Source organism: Corella eumyota, chromosome 7 (assembly GCF_963082875.1).
Source record: "Corella eumyota chromosome 7, kaCorEumy4.1, whole genome shotgun sequence".
NCBI classification, from domain to species: domain Eukaryota; kingdom Metazoa; phylum Chordata; class Ascidiacea; order Phlebobranchia; family Corellidae; genus Corella; species Corella eumyota.
The window spans coordinates 2,019,161-2,038,309 of record NC_137496.1 but is presented as its reverse complement, the minus strand read 5'-3'; the positions used below and the strand labels follow the sequence as shown (position 1 = coordinate 2,038,309).

At 29.9% G+C, this 19,149-nt stretch overlaps 6 protein-coding genes across 7 annotated transcripts; 5 read left to right on the top strand and 1 right to left on the bottom strand.

Annotated features, from left to right (window-relative positions):
• The first annotated feature begins 182 nt into the window (after nucleotides 1-182).
• LOC145759259 (protein VAC14 homolog) lies at nucleotides 183-4,579 on the top strand. Its single transcript, XM_082573036.1, has 17 exons — nucleotides 183-369; nucleotides 455-608; nucleotides 750-917; nucleotides 1,180-1,242; nucleotides 1,330-1,547; nucleotides 1,650-1,756; nucleotides 1,835-1,973; nucleotides 2,056-2,151; nucleotides 2,275-2,434; nucleotides 2,539-2,604; nucleotides 2,704-2,800; nucleotides 2,889-3,021; nucleotides 3,162-3,369; nucleotides 3,449-3,567; nucleotides 3,651-3,730; nucleotides 3,841-4,000; nucleotides 4,112-4,579. The coding sequence occupies exons 1-17, from the start codon at nucleotides 275-277 to the stop codon at nucleotides 4,257-4,259; spliced, it is 2,211 nt and encodes a 736-aa protein (XP_082429162.1). The 5' UTR covers nucleotides 183-274; the 3' UTR covers nucleotides 4,260-4,579.
• Nucleotides 4,580-5,076: 497 nt separating this feature from the next.
• On the top strand, nucleotides 5,077-6,029 carry LOC145759933 (triple QxxK/R motif-containing protein-like). Of its 2 annotated transcripts, none has more exons than XM_082573782.1 (4): nucleotides 5,077-5,111; nucleotides 5,202-5,274; nucleotides 5,358-5,443; nucleotides 5,521-6,029. In XM_082573782.1, the coding sequence occupies exons 2-4, from the start codon at nucleotides 5,214-5,216 to the stop codon at nucleotides 5,617-5,619; spliced, it is 246 nt and encodes an 81-aa protein (XP_082429908.1). In that variant the 5' UTR covers nucleotides 5,077-5,111; nucleotides 5,202-5,213; the 3' UTR covers nucleotides 5,620-6,029. The 2 variants fall into 2 exon arrangements, with proteins under 2 accessions (XP_082429908.1, XP_082429909.1); XM_082573783.1 differs by having other exon boundaries at nucleotides 5,106-5,111; nucleotides 5,183-5,274.
• A 929-nt stretch (nucleotides 6,030-6,958) lies between these two features.
• Nucleotides 6,959-7,392, top strand: LOC145759247 (uncharacterized). The gene has a single exon (XM_082573022.1). The coding sequence runs from the start codon at nucleotides 6,960-6,962 to the stop codon at nucleotides 7,170-7,172; it is 213 nt and encodes a 70-aa protein (XP_082429148.1). The 5' UTR covers nucleotide 6,959; the 3' UTR covers nucleotides 7,173-7,392.
• LOC145759246 (NADH dehydrogenase [ubiquinone] 1 alpha subcomplex subunit 7-like) lies at nucleotides 7,254-8,522 on the top strand. The gene is made up of 4 exons (XM_082573021.1): nucleotides 7,254-7,487; nucleotides 7,567-7,613; nucleotides 7,690-7,842; nucleotides 7,916-8,522. The coding sequence occupies exons 1-4, from the start codon at nucleotides 7,437-7,439 to the stop codon at nucleotides 8,028-8,030; spliced, it is 366 nt and encodes a 121-aa protein (XP_082429147.1). The 5' UTR covers nucleotides 7,254-7,436; the 3' UTR covers nucleotides 8,031-8,522.
• LOC145759245 (uncharacterized) lies at nucleotides 8,120-10,051 on the bottom strand. Its single transcript, XM_082573020.1, has 4 exons — nucleotides 9,497-10,051; nucleotides 9,172-9,284; nucleotides 8,541-8,688; nucleotides 8,120-8,422 (listed from the first exon to the last, which is right to left on the bottom strand). The coding sequence occupies exons 1-4, from the start codon at nucleotides 9,869-9,871 to the stop codon at nucleotides 8,342-8,344; spliced, it is 717 nt and encodes a 238-aa protein (XP_082429146.1). The 5' UTR covers nucleotides 9,872-10,051; the 3' UTR covers nucleotides 8,120-8,341.
• A 719-nt stretch (nucleotides 10,052-10,770) lies between these two features.
• On the top strand, nucleotides 10,771-19,040 carry LOC145759597 (uncharacterized). The gene is made up of 24 exons (XM_082573445.1): nucleotides 10,771-10,943; nucleotides 11,448-11,747; nucleotides 11,882-12,018; nucleotides 12,218-12,343; nucleotides 12,480-12,585; nucleotides 12,685-12,729; nucleotides 12,842-12,965; nucleotides 13,293-13,396; nucleotides 13,610-13,706; nucleotides 13,781-13,930; nucleotides 14,138-14,312; nucleotides 14,390-14,444; nucleotides 14,518-14,530; nucleotides 15,199-15,303; nucleotides 15,456-15,603; nucleotides 15,891-16,133; nucleotides 16,308-16,533; nucleotides 16,895-16,939; nucleotides 17,012-17,135; nucleotides 17,301-17,404; nucleotides 17,882-17,978; nucleotides 18,264-18,419; nucleotides 18,647-18,815; nucleotides 18,892-19,040. Exons 1-24 carry the CDS (start codon nucleotides 10,771-10,773, stop codon nucleotides 19,038-19,040), a joined length of 3,171 nt encoding a protein of 1,056 aa, XP_082429571.1.
• Nucleotides 19,041-19,149: the final 109 nt, after the last annotated feature.

The window sequence follows — 19,149 nt, the reverse complement described above, 5'->3', positions numbered from 1 at the left end:
TAACGCCTTCACAATAATAATGACACGACAAAAACTTGACAAGTCATCGTGATTTCGCCAACTAAGGTGAGTAAGCAAAACCGTTAAAGCGCCCACTAAGGATTTTGTAATTTAATTAAATTTTAGTCGTAAGTGGTCGCCACTGAGCAAGGTTGGACTTGTGTTTTGACTAGACAGCTAGGGGCATCTTTTTGTATTAAGCAAATTCAATTCTGTTTTGAGCCAAACTCTTTACCAGAAAGTTAATAATATTTAGTGCTAGTAAAACTAAAAGATGGTGAGCGTTGGTGGTTTAACACCAGCTATTGTACGAATGCTACATGACAAATTATACGAAAAAAGAAAAATTGCAGCTCTGGAAATTGAAAAGTAAATATTTCTTACATTTTAAACTCGAATTTTATTATTTGTTTACTGTTATTGCATTAATTAGATTAAATTTTATTATTTGAAGGTTAGTAAAATCGTCTAGTAGTGATGGAAATACAGATGAAATTCAGGATACTATCGCATTACTGTCAGCAAAATTTACAATGTCTCAGAATCCTAATAGCAGAAAAGGAGGTTTAATTGGTCTTGCTGCTTGTGCTATTGCACTAGGAAGTCAGGTGTTTAAATTTTTTCTAGTAATAATCACTTGTAAATTTATACAATGTTTTATTAAAGACACAAAGAATTAATTAACCCCAATTCTAGTTTTTCTTACAACAACATTCTATTAAAAAATAAATTAGTTAAAATTATTTCAGAACATTCAACCCTTCTTGGAGAGCTTAATTAAACCTGTTCTTCTTTGTTCATCTGATCCTGATAGCAGAATGAGATATTTTGCATGTGAATCGTTGTACAACATTGTTAAAGTATCAAGGGCTGATACTTTGCCATATTTTAACGAGCTCTTTGATGCTTTAAGCAAAGTAAGTTTATTTGCTTGCCTTTAGCAGTTTCAGATATTACATAGATTATAATTGCCCGGTAATTATTCAGCTGATTAAGTGCTGGCTCAGCAGGAGTGCTGGCTCAGCAGGAGTTTATACCGTTTATAGCGCCCTTCTCAAGGGCGCTACAGCATGAAAGCAGTGAGAATTACACCTACGACCTCATGGTGTAGCAAGTGTTCTTACCACTACACCACGCTGCCCGTACTTAATACTTTAATATAAAAGAGTTTATTTTTAGCTATCTGCCGACACTGACCCAAATGTAAGGAATGGATCAGATTTGCTTGACCGTTTACTTAAGGTTGTTATTTGTAAATTGTATTTGGATAAATTTATTAAGTGAGGAGAATTTACTCTAAGTTAAAAACTAAACGTTTTTATTTTATAGGATATAGTGACTGAGACCCCTTCATTTGATGTGACAACTTTCGTTGCCTTACTTCGGGACCGACTGTACACAAAAAAGCAATTTACTAGGAGGTTTTTAGTCCAGTGGTTGATTTGTATTATGAGTATCCCAGAAGTGGACACTTTAGCTTTCTTACCTCAGTTATTGGATGCTTTATTCTTAATCTTAGAAGACCAGAGAAAGGAAATCAGAACCATGTTAGTTAGACATTTTTCAATATTCTATTATTCTTCCCTAATTTATAAGTAAAATGGGTTTTTATTTTATTTAAATTTGTTTGTGCTATATTTGTTGTAAAGGTGTCTAAGTACGCTCGGTGAATTTATGACAAAAATTGAGAACAATCCGGAAAAAGTTGATTTTTGTAACATGATTAACATCATTATTTTCCATTGCCAGTCTAATGGTTTGTAATATTTAAGATTGTGGTGTTAACATATTTAATATATCTTACTACACTTTTAATATTATTTATCTTTCCTAGATAATCTTATTAAAGAAACTGCGTTGGTTTGGATGCAAAACTTTATAGTTTTAGCGGCTCCAAATATTCTTCGATTTGCCTCTGGTATTATTGGAGCAATATTACCCACACTTGCTTATGAAGATGCAACTCATAAAAATATCCTTAACTTTAAGATTATGTATTTAATTTTTAATTTATGTTAAAAAGCTTTTTGTTAATACTCCTTAATTAAACTTACAAATCAAAACAACAGCTAGGCAGGCCAACCAATGTCTAATGAAGTTAGTGACGAGTGAATATGATATTAAACACAATAAAAACAATGACGAAACAAGGTAAAAACCAATATTGCAAGCTTTATTATTGATTTTTAAATATTTTTTGTATACATATAAACTAAGGTATTGGTAGGCTTTGTGTTATGCTTCTTTTTATAATAAAAAAAAATTGTTATTTAGTCTTTCCCTTCCTTTAAGTGAAATGGTTGAAGTATTTACTACACATCTTCACTATCAAGCAACTTTAAACAGCCAGACTCAACTTCATTATAAATCCACCGCTACCAAGAGTGCAGTAATTAGATGGATTACCCACCTCCTAGTTAAAATACCTTACAGTGTAAGTTCTTAATATATACCATTGCTTGCTTAAAAAATCCTAAATATACGTAGTGTTAAAATTAGTTTCAGTGTAGTTGATAATATTTGTAATTTCCTTTTTAGTTGTTTGAGCATATTGAGCGAATTTTCAATGAACTGATGCATCTTTTATCTGACAGTGCAGACGATGTAATTTATTATTTATTTATATAACCGAATTAAAATATTTCACGTTTAGTTAGATACATTATAGTGTTCTTAAATTACGTATTTTATTTTTGTTATCAGGTTGTTCTTCAAACTCTGGAATGTTTGGCAGAGATAGCTTCTTCCCCAGCAGGAATTCCTATTCAGAATTCATCAGTCAGTGGCACCAGACATAATTGTAAGATTTTTTACTTGTAATGTTTCTATGGCAATAAAATTAATTTTAAAATGTGAAATTTTATAAATGTATTATATTTTTATTGCAGTGAGTACTTCTGTCCATGGTGTAACTTCCCCCCTTGTATTAAATAATTATTTTACAAAGTGTATAAGTCGCTTACTTGATATGTTTAAAGCCAACCAAGATTTGCTTGAGATTAGAAGTTCATTTATTATAAGGTAAGTAAATATTTTAAATTATTAACCACTTTGTTAGTAAGCTGTAGTGGTAGTTAATAAATTGTCAATATTTATATCTTGCTAAAGTTTGTATCAAAAATGTTTGACAGTTAGCTACTTTTGTTTCTCTTTGTTTTAAGACAACTGTGTGCTCTGTTAAATGCTGACAACGTTTATCGTGCACTTGCTGAAGCTTTAACCTTCAAGAAAGAAGAAGATACGACCTCGACACAGAATTACGAGGACCCTAGATTTTGTGCACATGCTGTTAAGAAATTAAACACAATTTTAATGACTTCATCTGAGTTAGTGGAGTTAAGAAATAGGTTGAAAAATGATGTCTGCCAGGTACACCAATAAAAATTATTTTATTATAAAATTGCTTTTAATATATAAAAGATTTTTTTTAACAGAATTTTTTTTTCAGGACACAAGTGATTTGTTTGTTTGTCTTTATAAAAGCTGGTGCCACAACCCAATAGCTTCGGTAACTTTGTGTTTGTTGACTCAGAACTATATGCACTGCTGCAAACTACTTCAACAATTGTAAGTTCTTGATTTATGCAAATTTTTTATAGCCTATTGAAAAAAATATTCAGATATTTTTACTTTTTACACTTTTTTTCTAGTTCTGATTTTGAGCTCACAGTGGAATTTTTAGTTGACATGGACAAATTAGTTCAACTGCTGGAATCACCAATATTTTCATGTAAGAATCAACTTTTAACTGTGTACATTGTGTTTACTAAAATTGTGACCTATGCAACTTAAATCGCAAATCTGACTTTCTTATTATATTATTAATTTACTACTTTCTAGATTTAAGACTTCAACTTTTAGAGGCACCGAGTCGTCATTACCTCACCAAAAGTTTATATTCTTTACTTATGTTACTACCACAAAGTCGTTCATTTGAAACCCTCCATCACAGACTAAATTGCGTTCCAAATTTACAAAGTTTACCAACAAGCACTAAAAAGTAAATAAATTTGTAATTTTTTTTTTAAATTTTTTAAACTAATTTATTATATTATTTTAAATTATTATAAACACTCAGAGTTTTAAACAACTTGAGAAATATATTTTTTAGGCAAACACAAAAAGATCAAATTGGGAATCGTTATAGCGATGTGGATTTTGATAAATTATTTGATCATTTTATCTTTGTACAAAATAGACACGCAGCCTTTAAAAAATATAAAAGGCTTCAAGCATCCTCTGTAAACAAGCCTTTGTAATTGAGATTTTTTTCTTTGCTTTAACAAGTCTCTAGTAAAGAGTTGAATTGTTTTAAAGTTGTTTGTTTATAAACAGATATTTTGCCTATATTTGCCTTTGAGATTTTTCCTATAAATGTTCAAATTGTAAGTGTGTATTTGTATTAATTTGTAAATTTCTCATCTTTTTACCATTGTTACAGCTATAAAGCCATTGTACAAAAAAGGTTATTATCTAGACATAGCTCTGCTTAGTAACTAACACTGTTTCTTCAATCAAAATGTATATTCAAGCGGTACTTGCTTTTCTTAATACAAAAATACTAACACTTATATCTCATACGTGCAATAAACAATTATAATCCAAAGATATATCTTAAAAGTGATTTTATTTATTGTAAGTAAAGTTTACAGTAACTATACATCAATTTGTCTATTAAGGTAAGGTATATGATGTGTTTAGATAATATTTGGTGGGCTTTATAAAAAAAGTTGATATTCCTTTATTTAATCAAGTATTATTAAAATTTAAGATTTCGAAACATTTTGTTATTGTCCGTATTTTTATTCTTAAAATTTTGAAAAATTAATTATCTTAATAGTAATAATTCAAAATTTAAATACTTGGGTGTTTATATAAAGTTATATATTGAAATTGAGCTTTCAAAATTTTTTTTGAAATTGAGCTTTTTTAAGATTAAAAAATTAATTTTTGTTTGTTTTTTTTATATTTAAACCATTTTATTTATCAAATAAATCTAGTTTGAAATATTATATTTCTATAATGTTGATGACGTTGCTTGTTTACAGTGGGGAATACCCTATTTTGTTTCCTTATTTTAGAAATACTAGGATTTACAAATTTTGCAAAAGGTAAGTAATTGCGTTAAGTTAAACTGGTTCGTACATACTACTTGCACTTAATTTTTGCTTTGTATAATTAGTGTTAAAATATTGTCTCAGAAACGGTTTAATATGACCAGAAAAGATTCAGTAAGCAAAGGAAGTAACATTGAAAATTACAGAAAACGAATAGGTATTTAATTTGTTGTTTCTCTGTAACTTAATAGTTATTATAACACACTTGACTAATTTATGTTATGTTCTAATATGTTTAAGGCAAACAAGATAACACAAGAAAGAAGGAATATGTTAAATCTATGAAAAATACAGCTGACATGAAAAAATCTTCAATGGGTGTTAAGGTAAATATCATTTTTGGTTTAAAATCAGAAATTATAAACTATACATAAACATATATATTAACAAACAATAATTTTAGGAGGTCTTGTATATCCTTCTGGCAATTTTTATTATGCTGGCTTTGGTTTATTTTATCTTTTTTCTCTTGATTGGACCAGGAAAAGAAACTCCATCTTGAATATATTTTATAAAATAGTAGAATTTACTTTATTCGCTATGTAGTTTAAGGGTTGGAATTAACAACTTTAATATAGTTTAGAATTTGCTTTTGTGTTTTTATTTGGTGCTTTAATATACCTTAAAAAATTTTAAATTTTTATAATTGTAATTGCCTAAGTTTCAATATTTTATTTTTTGTCATTTTTTTTACCTGGCCTAAAGCCATTTCTGTTTTTAACTTACACTCTTATTGATGTTCGTAAAACTATTATACTTTTTATAATCTTGTAGCATTTTGTTTATTCATTTTACATTATTCTGTATTAATTTGGTGACTTTATTTTACACATTGAAGCAATTGGTGCATATAAAACTTGTTAGTTTAGTATTAAATGTAAGAAATTATGTGCACATTATATATTTCTGTTAATTTTAATGCGTAAAAAATAAATACTATTACACTTTTGATGTGCTGTAATAGTTTTTAATGTTTTAAAAATGATTTAACTAAGTTTTGTAGTTTACGCATTCGGGGATAAATACAAAACCAATAATAATTTTCAATATGACGTAATTCTACTCTACGTAGCGCTTTAAAGTTCTGCGTAAACTACTATAGAAAAGTGAAAATTTTGCTTCGTAAAAAATATGAAATAAATTAAAGTTATTGAGCGACTTTTTAGGAGTATTAAGGCACATTTGCTTGAAAAATTTAGCCATATAGATAAGGCATGGCTCCAGCAATATTAGAGGAACCTTGCTACAAAATATTGCTATCTCAACTTCGGAATTCGCCGCCCAACATTATACAAAAACCTTACAACTCGTGGAAAGTTTGTATTAACAATACACCGCGTGACATGCACCATAAAAGCAGCACTTTAGCAGTTTCTAACTGTTGGATACAGGGTGCTATTCTACCATCGGATTTTAAAGACGACTCTTTTTTAATCAACGACAAAACCGGCGTTGCAAAAATCGTTGGATTTCTTAAACTTCCTAAGCAACCACGTCTCTTAAAACCCGGTGATGTTGTTATGGTTGTTGGTCACGTGTTGTTAACCAATATAGACAACAATCTGTCAGAAAATGGGATTTCATTATGTGCTCAAATAAAAGCAATGAAAGTTACTAATTTATTAAGAAATGCAGATAATTTGCAGGATAAAAAATGGATCAAAGACGTTCAAAATGCCCAAGCTGTTATTTTAAATTGTAAAGAATTAATTAAATGAAGAATTTTGTTTTTAATTTTATTGTTTTTTTTATCAGTGTCACCTTTAAATAATATAACATTTTATTTTTTGTTAAGGTTAACACTAAACTCTCAATAAGCCTGTGACATAACTTTTACTATAAATGGCAACGTCAGAAAAATTTTACAATCTTCAAGAAGAAGAAAAAAAGCTTCTCGAAGTAAAGGCAAAATTAGTTGATCAACTTCGAAGATTACAAGTTGAAGAACTCGCTTTAAGGAGCATGCTTCAAACAGAAAATGGAATTAAAATTCATTCTGAAGAACCTGATGTTTCTAGTTTTAATATAATTGATACTGACATGGAACTGAAGTGAAATATCATTTTAAAAATTTGGGTATTTTTTATGCAAATGGTTGTGTACTCACAATGAGGGAATGGAGGAATATTTTAGAACATTTTACTTCAAATTTGTTCTTATGTTTTAATCAAGTGTAAATTTTTTGTTTATTTTAACCTCTTGAAAACTCACTCGCCTGTTTATTATAACAATCTTTATTTGTTTAATTATATTTCTATGTTTTATATTTTTTAGATTTTGCTTATTATGTTTAACTAGGTATTACTGTATAAGTGAAATATGTCGGCTCAAACACCAATTATTTCAGCTGTAACTAAGTGGTTAGGAGTGGTGAGTATAGAATGATTATCTTTGCAACTTTGACTTAAAGTGTATTTGTTTGTAGTAACCTTAATGTGTTTTTATACAGAGAAGAAACAAGATGTGGTTGCGATACAAGGATGATATGTCCCCAAGGTATTTACTGTTTATATTTATGTATGTTATAGTTTAGCTTTGCAACAAAACAACAACCTAAATTATTGTTTTTTAGAACCATCCCCAAACCCAACCTTCCACCTGGTTCAAGCGAGAAGTTATCAAATAATTATTATTACACTCGAGATCTAAGGAGGGAAGTTACTCCACCAACCATAATTGCAAGCCAAATTCAATTTATTCAACCAGCCCTACAAGCTGGGGAAAGGTGAATTGAATTGAATTTTTTGTTTTATTTTGATTTTAAATTTTTGTAAAATTTTTAAAATATTTGTTACAAGTGATAGTCTACCAGCGGAACAGGCAGAAAGTAAAGTTACAAAATCAAGTGGATTTCCTACTCCGGGTTTCCAATCTAAGTGGACCCTTTCAAAAGATCAACCTTTTCTTAATTGATCGTCTTACAAATTTTCCTTTTTTCTAACTGGATATTTTCGTTGCGTATAAATTAAATTATTTTTTGTTTAAATCTTAATACAAAGTTGTTTTAATTTCTGTTTTATTGATAAAGATTATAAGGACAGATATGTTATTTAAAAAGTAAAAAGCAAGCAAGCTTAACAATAAAAAAGTAAAATAATAATCCTAATTCCGTTACCCCCTAGATCAATTTGAAAAAAATAAACATGGCGATATATATACCACTAATATTGACAAATTAACACGCCTATATGAACAAATATATTCAGGTTAATTTAATCATCACATTATTGTATCGTTGTAGAAACAGATTGTTTAAAAAAATGTCTTGCTTCACCTGTGCTTCTTTTTCGCCTTAATCCACAATTCTAAAAAAAAATTTATTAGAAACTAATCCACAGAAACCTTTTTTACATAACATTTGTATTCTTAATATTATTTTCTTATGTAAAAACATGGAACTTAATGATCAAATATTTCTCCTACTGGGCTTTGATCTGTAAGATGAAGCGTTGCAGTGCATTGCATTGATATTGTGGACGAAGTTCGAAATTTGAAAGCTCTGAATCTGAATCTTACTCGATCTAAATTTCCATTCGCGATAACCGTAGTAAAATGATTACCAGCAGGACACCTAAAAATACATAAAATAAATAAATATTGTCAACTTAAAAATTTATTTTACATTTTCTTTGTGTTGAATACCCACTAAACAAGGTAGACCAACGATTAATTTTAACGCTTGAGCTAATCCAAAGTAACATCACGTCAGATATTTATAAATAAAGATTTGTTCAATTTAAATCACCAACTTTGTAACTTTTCTTAACTTAAAAAGCTTTTAAATTTTTTCTTGCGTTTTATATTACTAAGGTGTGTTGCTGTGACATTTACTTATAAATAAAAACTTTTATTCCTGGTATTAAACGCAGGCCAGAACCAATAAACAAATTTATATAAATATTTTTAACAAGTTAACCATACGTTAAAAATTTCAAATAAAAAGAAATTTTATGTGCAATGAATTTCTTTTACATGTATACACTTTTTACTAAAATTCAAAAAATAAAATTATCGTTTATTTACTAAAAACTAAAAATATCTAATGACGTTTTACCCTGGGTAGTCTAGTAACGCTTCACTTGTCGTTACGTCACTGACGTCAGAGGGTGAGGCCCGACATTCTTCAGCCAATAAGTAAACTCCTGAAGCTAACGTTGTAGTTGAAAGCTAAAATCAAAACAACTTTATAATCAAAGAAATAAATAAGAAAAATCCTTTGTTGAATTTCAGGTTCGCTTATATGTTGTTGGTATCCACTTAAATTCAAAACGTAATCATCTTACGAAATATTTTGAACGGTTAAAATAACTTATAATTAAGTGAAATGATTGACCATTATCGCTAATTATTAAAGTATTATTAGTTGTTTAGAAACTCACTTGTGCGTAGATGAAACTGCCTGTTTCAATGGCTACACCTTGTGATAATTCATCGCTAAAATCTTGATCCTTAAAAAGCTTTAAGACAATGTTAACGTCGATATTTTGCGACATTTCTGGAGCTGTTATATTGTTTCCACATGATGAAGTCACACACCACGTGAGTAACAACAAGGTCAATGTATGAAATGTCAGTATTTTACAAGAGTTAGATGATAATGACGTCTTCTGTACTTTGATTATATTCTTTTGTGGGGTTTTCACGTTTTGAATATTGCTACAATTTCTTTTATGAATCTTTTTGCCAGTTTGATAATAATCAAGTCGTTTTGGTGTGAAGTCTTGATAGAAAAAACTCGATTCTCGAAAATTCATATTTAAAAATATTGGTAATAATTTTTTTAAATCCACTTCTTTTGCTGCTTAAAGTATTGATAAAATTCTTTCAATAATTACTAAAAACGAAACCGTGATATATATTTATTGCTAAATAGCCCCCTCAATACTCTAGTATTAATATAAACCACTTGAGTTAGAACTGAGCCTAACCTTAACAAAATCTTTATTTATAAACCACCCCCATTTAGTTGTCACAGATGAAATACTTTATAAAACTTTTGATTCACGGTCTTTAATATCATGCTTGGTTTAATTTCGCCCGCTGTTGAATTTCAACATATACATTTTGATATACCCAATACTACTTAAAAAAGATGATAATAGAACTAAAATATTTTATATATATTTTAAGAGAAAGTGTTTTATATTTAAAAAAATATACCTTATAAATAAGCATATAATTTGATAAATCTACCAAAAAAATAGAGTGGCCAGCGTTAAATTGCTTGTTGTGGTATGGTCGCTACAAATGTTTGCCCGAAAAAATAAACATCTTGTATTTAAAAACGCATTTCATTTTTACACCAACACGTTTTCTACATTTGCCTTAATTTACGCGCAATTTTATTGCAACATTTTTTGTGTTTTTACGCTTTAACCGCGAGGCAAGTTTTGCTCAAGCGCCGGGGCGTTTTTTTCTCTTAAACATTCTCAAGTCTGTATTAAGCCTATACAGCCTAAGTTAAAGAAACTTACAATCACAAAGGTTAAATAAAAAAGAAAACTGTATCAGTAGTTAACATTATAACTTTTAAGATTGATGCTTTTTGCTAAAAGTTTTTTATTTCAATATCATCAGTTGTAATAAACATGAAATATGTATTTTAGGATTCTAACTAATATTCTAAATTTTTTTTTATTTATAAAAAGTAAGCATGTTTAAAGATTATGAATCTGAAAAGGCGCTCTTGGATAGCGAGAATATAACACCAGTAAAACGAAGAACTATAACTTACAAAGAAGACGACTTGATCGAAGAAAAGCCTTGTGGTTTGAGAGAAGAGTATGGAAAAGGAACATCACCTATTAAAAGTGTTAATCTATGCAAGTAAGCTTATGTTTACATTAAAACTTATGCCTAGTCTATTCGTTACCATTTTAACTATTTCCGTTCCAACTGTTTCCGTTTCATTTGTTTCCTTTCCATTAAAACCCGTTTCGTTTCAACAATTTCTTTTCAATGGATTCAGCGTCTCCATAACTATATAGCCCCCAGTTATATTTTATGCTACTCCGTAGACCGCGCAAATAAAACCTAATTAGTGCCAAACGAATCGCAATATGCAAAATCAATAGCAATGTTGTCAAATAGTTGTTTTAATTTGTCTTCTATTACAGAATTATTACTTTGTGCCAGGAAGCAAAGAATTTATGAATTTAATTCTTTAAAAATATTGACGTTTGTTTTAAAATAATTGCGGGTCTGTCGCAGAGAAAACCTTAATTTGCGCTTGGGAGTGATTAGTTTAATCGTAATATATGACAATCATTATTGTTCAAAAAAAAAGGCAATATCACCAAAAAGTTTTAAATTAAATTTTTTAATCCTAAGAGCTAGAGAGACTTTACGATCTAGCGGTGAATACGTAATTATGAAGAAAACAGTTGGATTCGTAGAGGGAACCGCTTTAGTTCTTGGGATTATTGTTGGATCCGGGATTTTTGTATCTCCGGCAGGGGTAACAGATAACGCAGGTTCTGTGGGGCTTAGTTTAATTATCTGGGGATTGTGTGGGGTCTTCTCAGCGCTTGGAGCTCTTTCCTTCGCCGAACTGGGGACCACTATACCCCGATCAGGGGGCGACTATCTTTACATTCTTGAAGTTTTTGGACCGTTTTGGGCATTTATGAGGTATGTGAGGTTAATGTATACTACAATACTTATATGCAGTTATTATTTCTTCATAAAAAAGTAAATTCAAATATTTCAATGTATTATTAATGATATCACAAAACTTGTACAGCAAAAACTTATTTGTTTTGTAGAATATGGATTGAAGTGTTGGTGGTTCGGCCAGCTTCAAACGCCATTGTTGCACTGACTCTGTCGTATTACATTGTCCAAATCAGTTGTAATACTGTACCAGCACTTGCAATACGACTTATTGCTATAGCATCAATATGTAAGTATAATTAGTTCAGGCAAAAAATATTTTAAGGGACATTGATTAAAAAGTGGAAATTGTAAAACTAAAACTTTCATTATTACTATGCCTGTTGTCTGTTTGCTTAGTGTCATAGTTGTTATACATTTTTAGCTTTTAACGTTTTATTGGTGGCATTAAAAGTTTTAAAACCGATCGAAGTTTGTTTATTTTTTAGCGATTCTCACTTACGTAAATTGTCGAAGTTCGTCAGCTGCCACTCGTGTTCAAAACGTATTCACCATTTCTAAAATTTTAGCTCTTGTCGTTGTTATTGTAGTTGGGATCATTCAGTTAGCGAAAGGTAAATTTTGAGTTTGCAACAAATGTATAAAATGTCACTACAAAGACACACTTTATCTCATTATATTGCCACACAAATATGTATATCTTAAATCCTAAGCAAATTTTGTAATCCTCGTTCGACTAATTTTCCTCAGGAAATTTCGCTAATTTTACTTCTGACAAAGTTTGGGAAGGATCAAACTTCGATGTTGGAAGTTTGGTGCTGGCCACAAATGCTGGGTTATGGGCATATAGTGGATGGTAATTACATTTGTTTTGATTTTATATTCATCTATGTTTAAACATGAAAAACTTGTTTATAATAATTTGTATTTTGAAATAACTTGATTTTCATTTTAGGAATGAACTCAACTACGTTACCGATGAAATAAAGAACCCTTCTAAGTAAATATATTAAACTTAAACAAACTTTTAAACAACTTTTTTGCTTGCTGTGTGTTATTTATGCTCTTAATCTTAACTATATGTGTAATTCACTAAAGCTTTTTTATTTTAGAAACTTGCCGTTATCAATAATGTCATCAATATTTATCATTACTGTGTTATATGTTTCTGTCAATCTTGCTTATTTCACTGTGTTGACCCCACTTGAAATGGGCCAATCAGAAGCTACAGCTGTGGTGAGTGTGTTTTATATTTACCGAAGGATATTTCAAGTATTTAAATTTCAACTTACGGTCAGCAAAATTATCGCAAAAAATATTTTTTTGGAATAGATGAAGTTCGTACTATTTTCCATTTAATTTTGTGTCATTATACTGGCTATCCTAATTCCTATAGTATAGCCCGATTTCAATAAAATTTAGCGACCAAAGTCTAAATTGTTGTTATATATTTGGAAACGATTTTTGGTAATTCCAATACTTGGTATTAAGTTTTATCAAAACATTTTTTGCGACTGAAGTCCACTTATGTATAAATTGTAACGTAATGTTTATTTGATTAAGTTGTTTGGTTATCTGACTATGGGGAAATGGAGCATCATTATTCCCATTTCAGTTGCTTTATGTTGTTTTGGGGGTATTAATGGATCGATCTTTACGTCGTCCAGGTATTTAACTTATAATGTTGAAACCCAATCTTATAAATTATAAAACGTAATTACAATAAAGCATGTTCTTAGATTTGTAGCTAATAAGATAAAAAGCTACAGTCTAAAATATATTATAAATAAAACAATTCCATTCACTTTTATAGTAAATATAAGCAACAGACTATGAGTACATTTTTATTTTATTTTGACGAATATTGTGTTTTGTTGCAGATTATTTTACATCGGAGCGTGCGAGGGTCATCTACCTTCTATTATCGGCATGGTTCACGTTTATCATCTTACCCCAGTTCCTTCTATTATAGTTGTGGTAAATTTTGATCACTTAAAAATTTACATTTGCATCTTTGAATCGATAAAAAAATCTGTCAATTAATTTTGAAGGGCGTGTTGTCTTCGGTTTACATGGTGACTGATAACGTATTTTTGCTTATAACCTACGTCAATTTTGTGTACTACCTTGCTATGGGTTTTGCCATTGTTGGGCTGATTATATTACGATTCAGATGCCCTGAGTTGGAAAGACCATTAAAGGTACAAGCATCTAAGTTTCAACGTTTTATTTGTAAATTCAAAACGTGAATTGTAACAAAGTGTGGTCTATAACAAGATTAGAATATTTATAAATATGTTTTACATTAATGCAATTTAAAAGTGCAAGTTATTACACAGTTGATATTTAACAGTTGATATTCTGTACAGTTGATATTTAATTATGTCAAACTAATAATCTGCACTTAGTTGCCGTTATTACTCCATGTTGTATCTGCCCTGTTATGTGTTGGAACCGGAGTTTTCTCATTCGTGACGTCACCAATTGAAAGTGGAATTGGAGCTCTTATGTGTTTTACATCTGTCCCTATTTATTACCTATTTGTTCGTGCTAAAAAACCTGACAAGGTCGCCAAATTGTACAGTAAGTTGATACATTTATTCCAACTTCCTATTTTTGTCTAAATACACATAAAAAGCTCTAAATTTTAATTTTTTTAGATGATGTTACTGCCTTCTTCCAATGCCTGACGTCATCAGTAGTTGAAGATATCAAGTTAGATTTCTCTTGATTTTTTTCGTTTAGTTATATACAATTTATTTTTTACATGGACACATGTGTTATTTAGCATTATTGGTCTTGTTCGTCGTTGGTACATTCGATTATATATTGGCAATTGTAACCCAGTTTTTAAATTAAACTGTTGCTACTTAGTACCAATATTTGTGCATTTTTCTAAAACAATAAAACTACGATCCAAATAATTTATAGTCGAATTAGTAAGGTTAAACCACTACTTAAATAAAGTTTATCAAATTATAAATCAACTTAATCAAAGATCGGTTTGCTAACAAAATTCTCTATTTAAGTAAAGGTATACAATGCCTAAAGGTATTCAACTTACATTTGTAGTTGATGTGATGTATAGGTGGTCTATTTATAATTTTATTATGATTTGATTTTTAAAAAGTTGATAATCTTAATTAATTAATTTTGTTTTAGATTGTGTTTGTTTATTGTCTGCTCGTGATGGTTATTTAATTAATATGACGTAGTTATTGTGTACCTAAGAGGTGTTGGTTCTAGTTGTTTTGGAATTACAGCGCACTATTCGAAAACATAAGGCAAAGTCTATTGGTTGTTCATAGTACGGTTTTTATCATAATCTTCCAACGCAAATTTTTTTATAAAAAACTTTACAATAAAAATGGGTTTGATAAAAATATAAATACTTCAACAATATAATTAATTTGCTAGTTTCAGCTTTTCAGGCAATACAGTATTGTTGAGAACCTAAAATATTAAGTAGTTTTTATATAAATCTGCGATGGGAACTGAGTTAAGACAAAGAAGGAGATTGAGTGAAAGTTCTTCAGTTGATGACAAAAAGGATGTCGTTGAACTTAAAAAAGAGGTGAAGTTAATTTTATTTTTTACAAGTTAATTTTAGTAAATAAGTGTTTGCAAACATGTTTAATTTTTAATGTAATTTCGAGTTAAAAACATGGTATTTTAAGCTGAAAAAAAACATGTTATTATTATTTATTCTATTGATTTATTGTTTAGGTTGGTATCCTTGGAGGTATATCCTTAGTAGTTGGGACAATGATTGGTTCAGGAATATTTCTTTCCCCAGCTGATATCCTGAGTTCTGCAGGCTCGGTTGGAGCAAGTTTATGTATTTGGGCGGGCTGTGGTGTTTTGGCAACTTTCGGCAAGTTTTAATAAATTGTTACTTAAATTTGAAATGTCAGTTTGGTTAAACTTATTTGTATGACTGTTTGGAGTGCCCACATAAATGATAAATGTGTATTTTAACTCAGTAAATTTAAAAATTTTAAAATTATGCTATTGAAAAATAAGTCTGTGTTGACTTTACTATATCTTAAACGCTTGGACAAACATTTGGTTAATTCACAATCAAGTACCCTACCCAGTTATCTAAACTCACATATCACCACAACATTTCCCGTAATATCACGTGAATGTTATATTAACCAGGTGCTCTAAGTTACGTGGAGTTAGGCTTAATGATACCAAGATCTGGTGGCGAATACCAATACTTAAAGGCAGCCTATGGAAACATTGCTGGCTATTTGTTCGCTTGGACGAGTATCATAATAACTAAACCATCATCGTTTGCTATCATTTCCATTGGGTTTGCGCAATACGTCACTGCTCCCTTTTATCCAGGTTGTGAAGCGCCACAAACTATACAAAAGTGTGCGGCGGCGTTTTGCATTGGTGAGATTTGTCAATATTAAAGCTTAAGTCATAAGTTACACAACAGGCTGTTGTTCAAAATGTTTTGATGTTGCTTGTAACAGCATGCAAGAAAATTGTTTGTTAATATATTTCTTCCAAAAATTCTAAATAGTTGTTGTTGCTAAACACTGTTAAATTATATACGTTTTGCAGTGTTGATCACTACTATAAATTGCTTCAGTGTCAAGCTTAGCAACTTTATTCAAATCTTTTTCACTGCTGCAAAGCTTCTGATTATAGCGGCTATTATAGTTGGTGGATTTGTGATGTTGGGCCAGGGCAACACCCAGTATTTACAAAATTCCTTTGAGGGAACTGTGGGTTCGTTTTCCGCCATCGCTGTTGCGTTTTACAGCGGCCTTTGGTCTTACGATGGATGGTAGGGTTCCTTATAATTGAATTAAAATTAAATAATTTGCTTTTGGTTCCAATTTTAAATTCTAAACAAAAACTGTCAATATTGATTTATGATTATTCATAACCGTATCATATGATTATTGACACAGTTTTACTTGTAAATTCAACATAAAACATTCTTTATATTGCTTGAAAATTATTTAAGCCAATTTTTGCTGCATCGTGACATGTAAACAGACAGTAAACACTTTTCCGAAGTGTTTCACTTTTGTACTTGCCAACATCAATAAATTTTATTAGTAATAAAAATATTTATACCTTATGTAAGATGCTTTTTAAATAATTTCAATTACAAACGATAACAAAACGTTTTTATATTTTAGGAATCAGCTAAACTTCGTTACGGAGGAAATTCAAAATCCAGTCAGGTAAGCTACAATTTTCTTTTTTAGATTAAAATCGTGTTTTTAAATTCTCCAACAAAAATGTTTAATTTACAGAAATTTTCCTCTAGTTGTAATGATAGGAATCCCAATGGTCACAGTGCTTTACATTCTCGTTAACATTGCCTACGTTACTGTTATGTCCCCGAGTGAATTAATTGCATCAAGTGCTGTAGCAATTGTAAGTCTATTTGTATATACTTTTGTGTTATGAACTGACCATGCTCTGACTCTGATTGATATTTATGTATCTTACCTTAACGTAACTTTTAAAATGACTTAACCTGCACATTATTGACATGCAGTTTGACTTAAAATAAGTTACATTTTTAATCAATTTATATAGACATTTGGAGATCGTGTTTTCGGACCTGCAAGTTTTATTGTGCCAGTTGCAGTCGCTTGCTCAACTTTTGGAGCTGCAAACGGAAGTGCATTTACTGCGGGAAGGTCAGTTAATATTTATAAACTATAAACACGTTATATTATTAGTCCAATTTTAGTAACGTTATTCAATTAAAAGCATTAAACCCATGTAGTGTTCTTATTTGTTTATTACACAGTTTCATTTGATTGTAAAATAAAAGGAGTTTTTTATCCTGTTTTTTGTCAAGTGTTGTTATCTACAATTTGTTTTGCGAGTCAATGATTTACTTAAAATAAACTTAGTGTAACAAGGAATCCGTACTGTTTGTTTTGTTTAATTGTTCAACAATTATTCTGTTTACTTCTGGTGCTATACAGTTCATCCTTTAGTATTAAACATACACTAATTAATCATAATTAACATCAAACGAGAAACCACAAAGCACTTAACATACAAGTTTTTCTAACACTTCTTTACTTCTTTCTTTGCGGAATGTCTAATACAGAATAACTTACATTAATCTAATTTGACTTCTATGTATTTCTTTTTGTATGTGAAAGGTTGACCTACGCTGCTGGTAGAAACGGCCACATGCTCAGCATATTTTCATTTGTAAGTGTTGAACGATTAACTCCGTCTCCTGCTCTTATTTTTAATGTGAGTATTTTTCTTGATAAGTAGTCCTATTATTTAAACAAATAAGTTAGCATTTTGGCTTTATAGATCTTTTAATGTAATTGGTGTTGCTTATTTGAAGTTATTTTTGACTGAAGTTTTTATGCTCAATAAATTATATTAAAACACAGATAGGCTATACATTTTCTTGTATTATTGTATCTTTAGCTCGTTTGATGTGAACGGTATATTTTAACCTGTTTTTAAGTTAGATTAAACTTAAAAGTTAATGCGTTGGAGTTAAAAGTAAATTGTTTTTGTTTGTAGTCGTTTATTGCTTTGCTGATGATCATCCCAAACTCCTCCAGTTTTTCAACCTTGATTGATTATTTTACATTTGCATCTTGGATCTTCTACGGAGCCACGTTTTTATCTGTCATTGTACTAAGATATAGAAAACCCAAATGGAAACGGCCTTACAGGGTAATCGTAATTCATAATGCACTTTTTTAAATAATTATTTACACCTAAGCCTTTCTTACTGTTAGGGTTTTATTGCTAGTGTCGAAGAGCTTATCTAAAATTATAATATATTAGCGTTTAGATTTAGCTATTTAGTTTTCGGCGTTTAGATGGTTGTGTAACAACTTGCAATAACAATGGCTTTCTACGATTTTATTTTACTTATTAATATGATTTTAATTTTCTAGGTTTTTATTCTGATTCCTACGATTGCCTTCATTGCTTCGTTGTACTTGATCGTGGCCCCTATTATAGAAGATCCACAATTGGCTTATCTTTACGCAACAATCTTTATTTTTGCGGGACTTATTTTGTATTTCCCTCTTATTTACTTCGACAAAGTTCCACCGTTTATGAGTAAGTTAACAATCAGGTAGCTTATTTACACTTTGGGTAAACGTCACAATTAACTATTATTTGACAAACTATTTAGAACCTCTGACAAGTTTTCTCCAAGAACTACTGGAGGTTGTACCTCCTCCCCTCGAGATTGAAGTGGAAATTGAAGATGAACAGAAGGAGGATCTTTCAGATTCCTCTTCCAATAACAACGATATTAATGATGACATGGTAAAGTTGTAAAGATTTTAAACACCAACTAAAACAAGACTCAAGGTTTTGGAACAATTCAAAAAAATTCGATTTGAATTTACTCTTTGTTTGTTTGTATATATTAATAGATCAAAACAAG

What these genes read in the sequence shown, in the direction of transcription:
- LOC145759259 (XM_082573036.1), top strand. Translation starts at nt 275, where the DNA reads ATGGTGAGCGTTGGTGGTTTAACACCAGCTATTGTACGAATGCTACAT. An exon ending in TTTCCATTGCCAGTCTAATG is followed by an intron (nt 1,757 to 1,834) that starts GTTTGTAATATT and finishes TATCTTTCCTAG; the next exon opens with ATAATCTTATTAAAGAAACT. An exon ending in GAAGATGCAACTCATAAAAA is followed by an intron (nt 1,974 to 2,055) that starts TATCCTTAACTT and finishes ATTAAACTTACA; the next exon opens with AATCAAAACAACAGCTAGGC.
- LOC145759933 (XM_082573782.1), top strand. Translation starts at nt 5,214, where the DNA reads ATGACCAGAAAAGATTCAGTAAGCAAAGGAAGTAACATTGAAAATTAC. An exon ending in AAATTACAGAAAACGAATAG is followed by an intron (nt 5,275 to 5,357) that starts GTATTTAATTTG and finishes AATATGTTTAAG; the next exon opens with GCAAACAAGATAACACAAGA. An exon ending in AATCTTCAATGGGTGTTAAG is followed by an intron (nt 5,444 to 5,520) that starts GTAAATATCATT and finishes CAATAATTTTAG; the next exon opens with GAGGTCTTGTATATCCTTCT.
- LOC145759247 (XM_082573022.1), top strand. Translation starts at nt 6,960, where the DNA reads ATGGCAACGTCAGAAAAATTTTACAATCTTCAAGAAGAAGAAAAAAAG.
- LOC145759246 (XM_082573021.1), top strand. Translation starts at nt 7,437, where the DNA reads ATGTCGGCTCAAACACCAATTATTTCAGCTGTAACTAAGTGGTTAGGA. An exon ending in AAGGATGATATGTCCCCAAG is followed by an intron (nt 7,614 to 7,689) that starts GTATTTACTGTT and finishes ATTGTTTTTTAG; the next exon opens with AACCATCCCCAAACCCAACC. An exon ending in GCCCTACAAGCTGGGGAAAG is followed by an intron (nt 7,843 to 7,915) that starts GTGAATTGAATT and finishes ATTTGTTACAAG; the next exon opens with TGATAGTCTACCAGCGGAAC.
- LOC145759245 (XM_082573020.1), bottom strand. Translation starts at nt 9,871, where the DNA reads ATGAATTTTCGAGAATCGAGTTTTTTCTATCAAGACTTCACACCAAAA. An exon ending in GCAGTTTCATCTACGCACAA is followed by an intron (nt 9,285 to 9,496) that starts GTGAGTTTCTAA and finishes TTTTGATTTTAG; the next exon opens with CTTTCAACTACAACGTTAGC. An exon ending in ATCTTACAGATCAAAGCCCA is followed by an intron (nt 8,423 to 8,540) that starts GTAGGAGAAATA and finishes ATTTTTTTTTAG; the next exon opens with AATTGTGGATTAAGGCGAAA.
- LOC145759597 (XM_082573445.1), top strand. Translation starts at nt 10,771, where the DNA reads ATGTTTAAAGATTATGAATCTGAAAAGGCGCTCTTGGATAGCGAGAAT. An exon ending in AATCAGAAGCTACAGCTGTG is followed by an intron (nt 12,966 to 13,292) that starts GTGAGTGTGTTT and finishes TATTTGATTAAG; the next exon opens with TTGTTTGGTTATCTGACTAT. An exon ending in TTCCTTCTATTATAGTTGTG is followed by an intron (nt 13,707 to 13,780) that starts GTAAATTTTGAT and finishes TTAATTTTGAAG; the next exon opens with GGCGTGTTGTCTTCGGTTTA.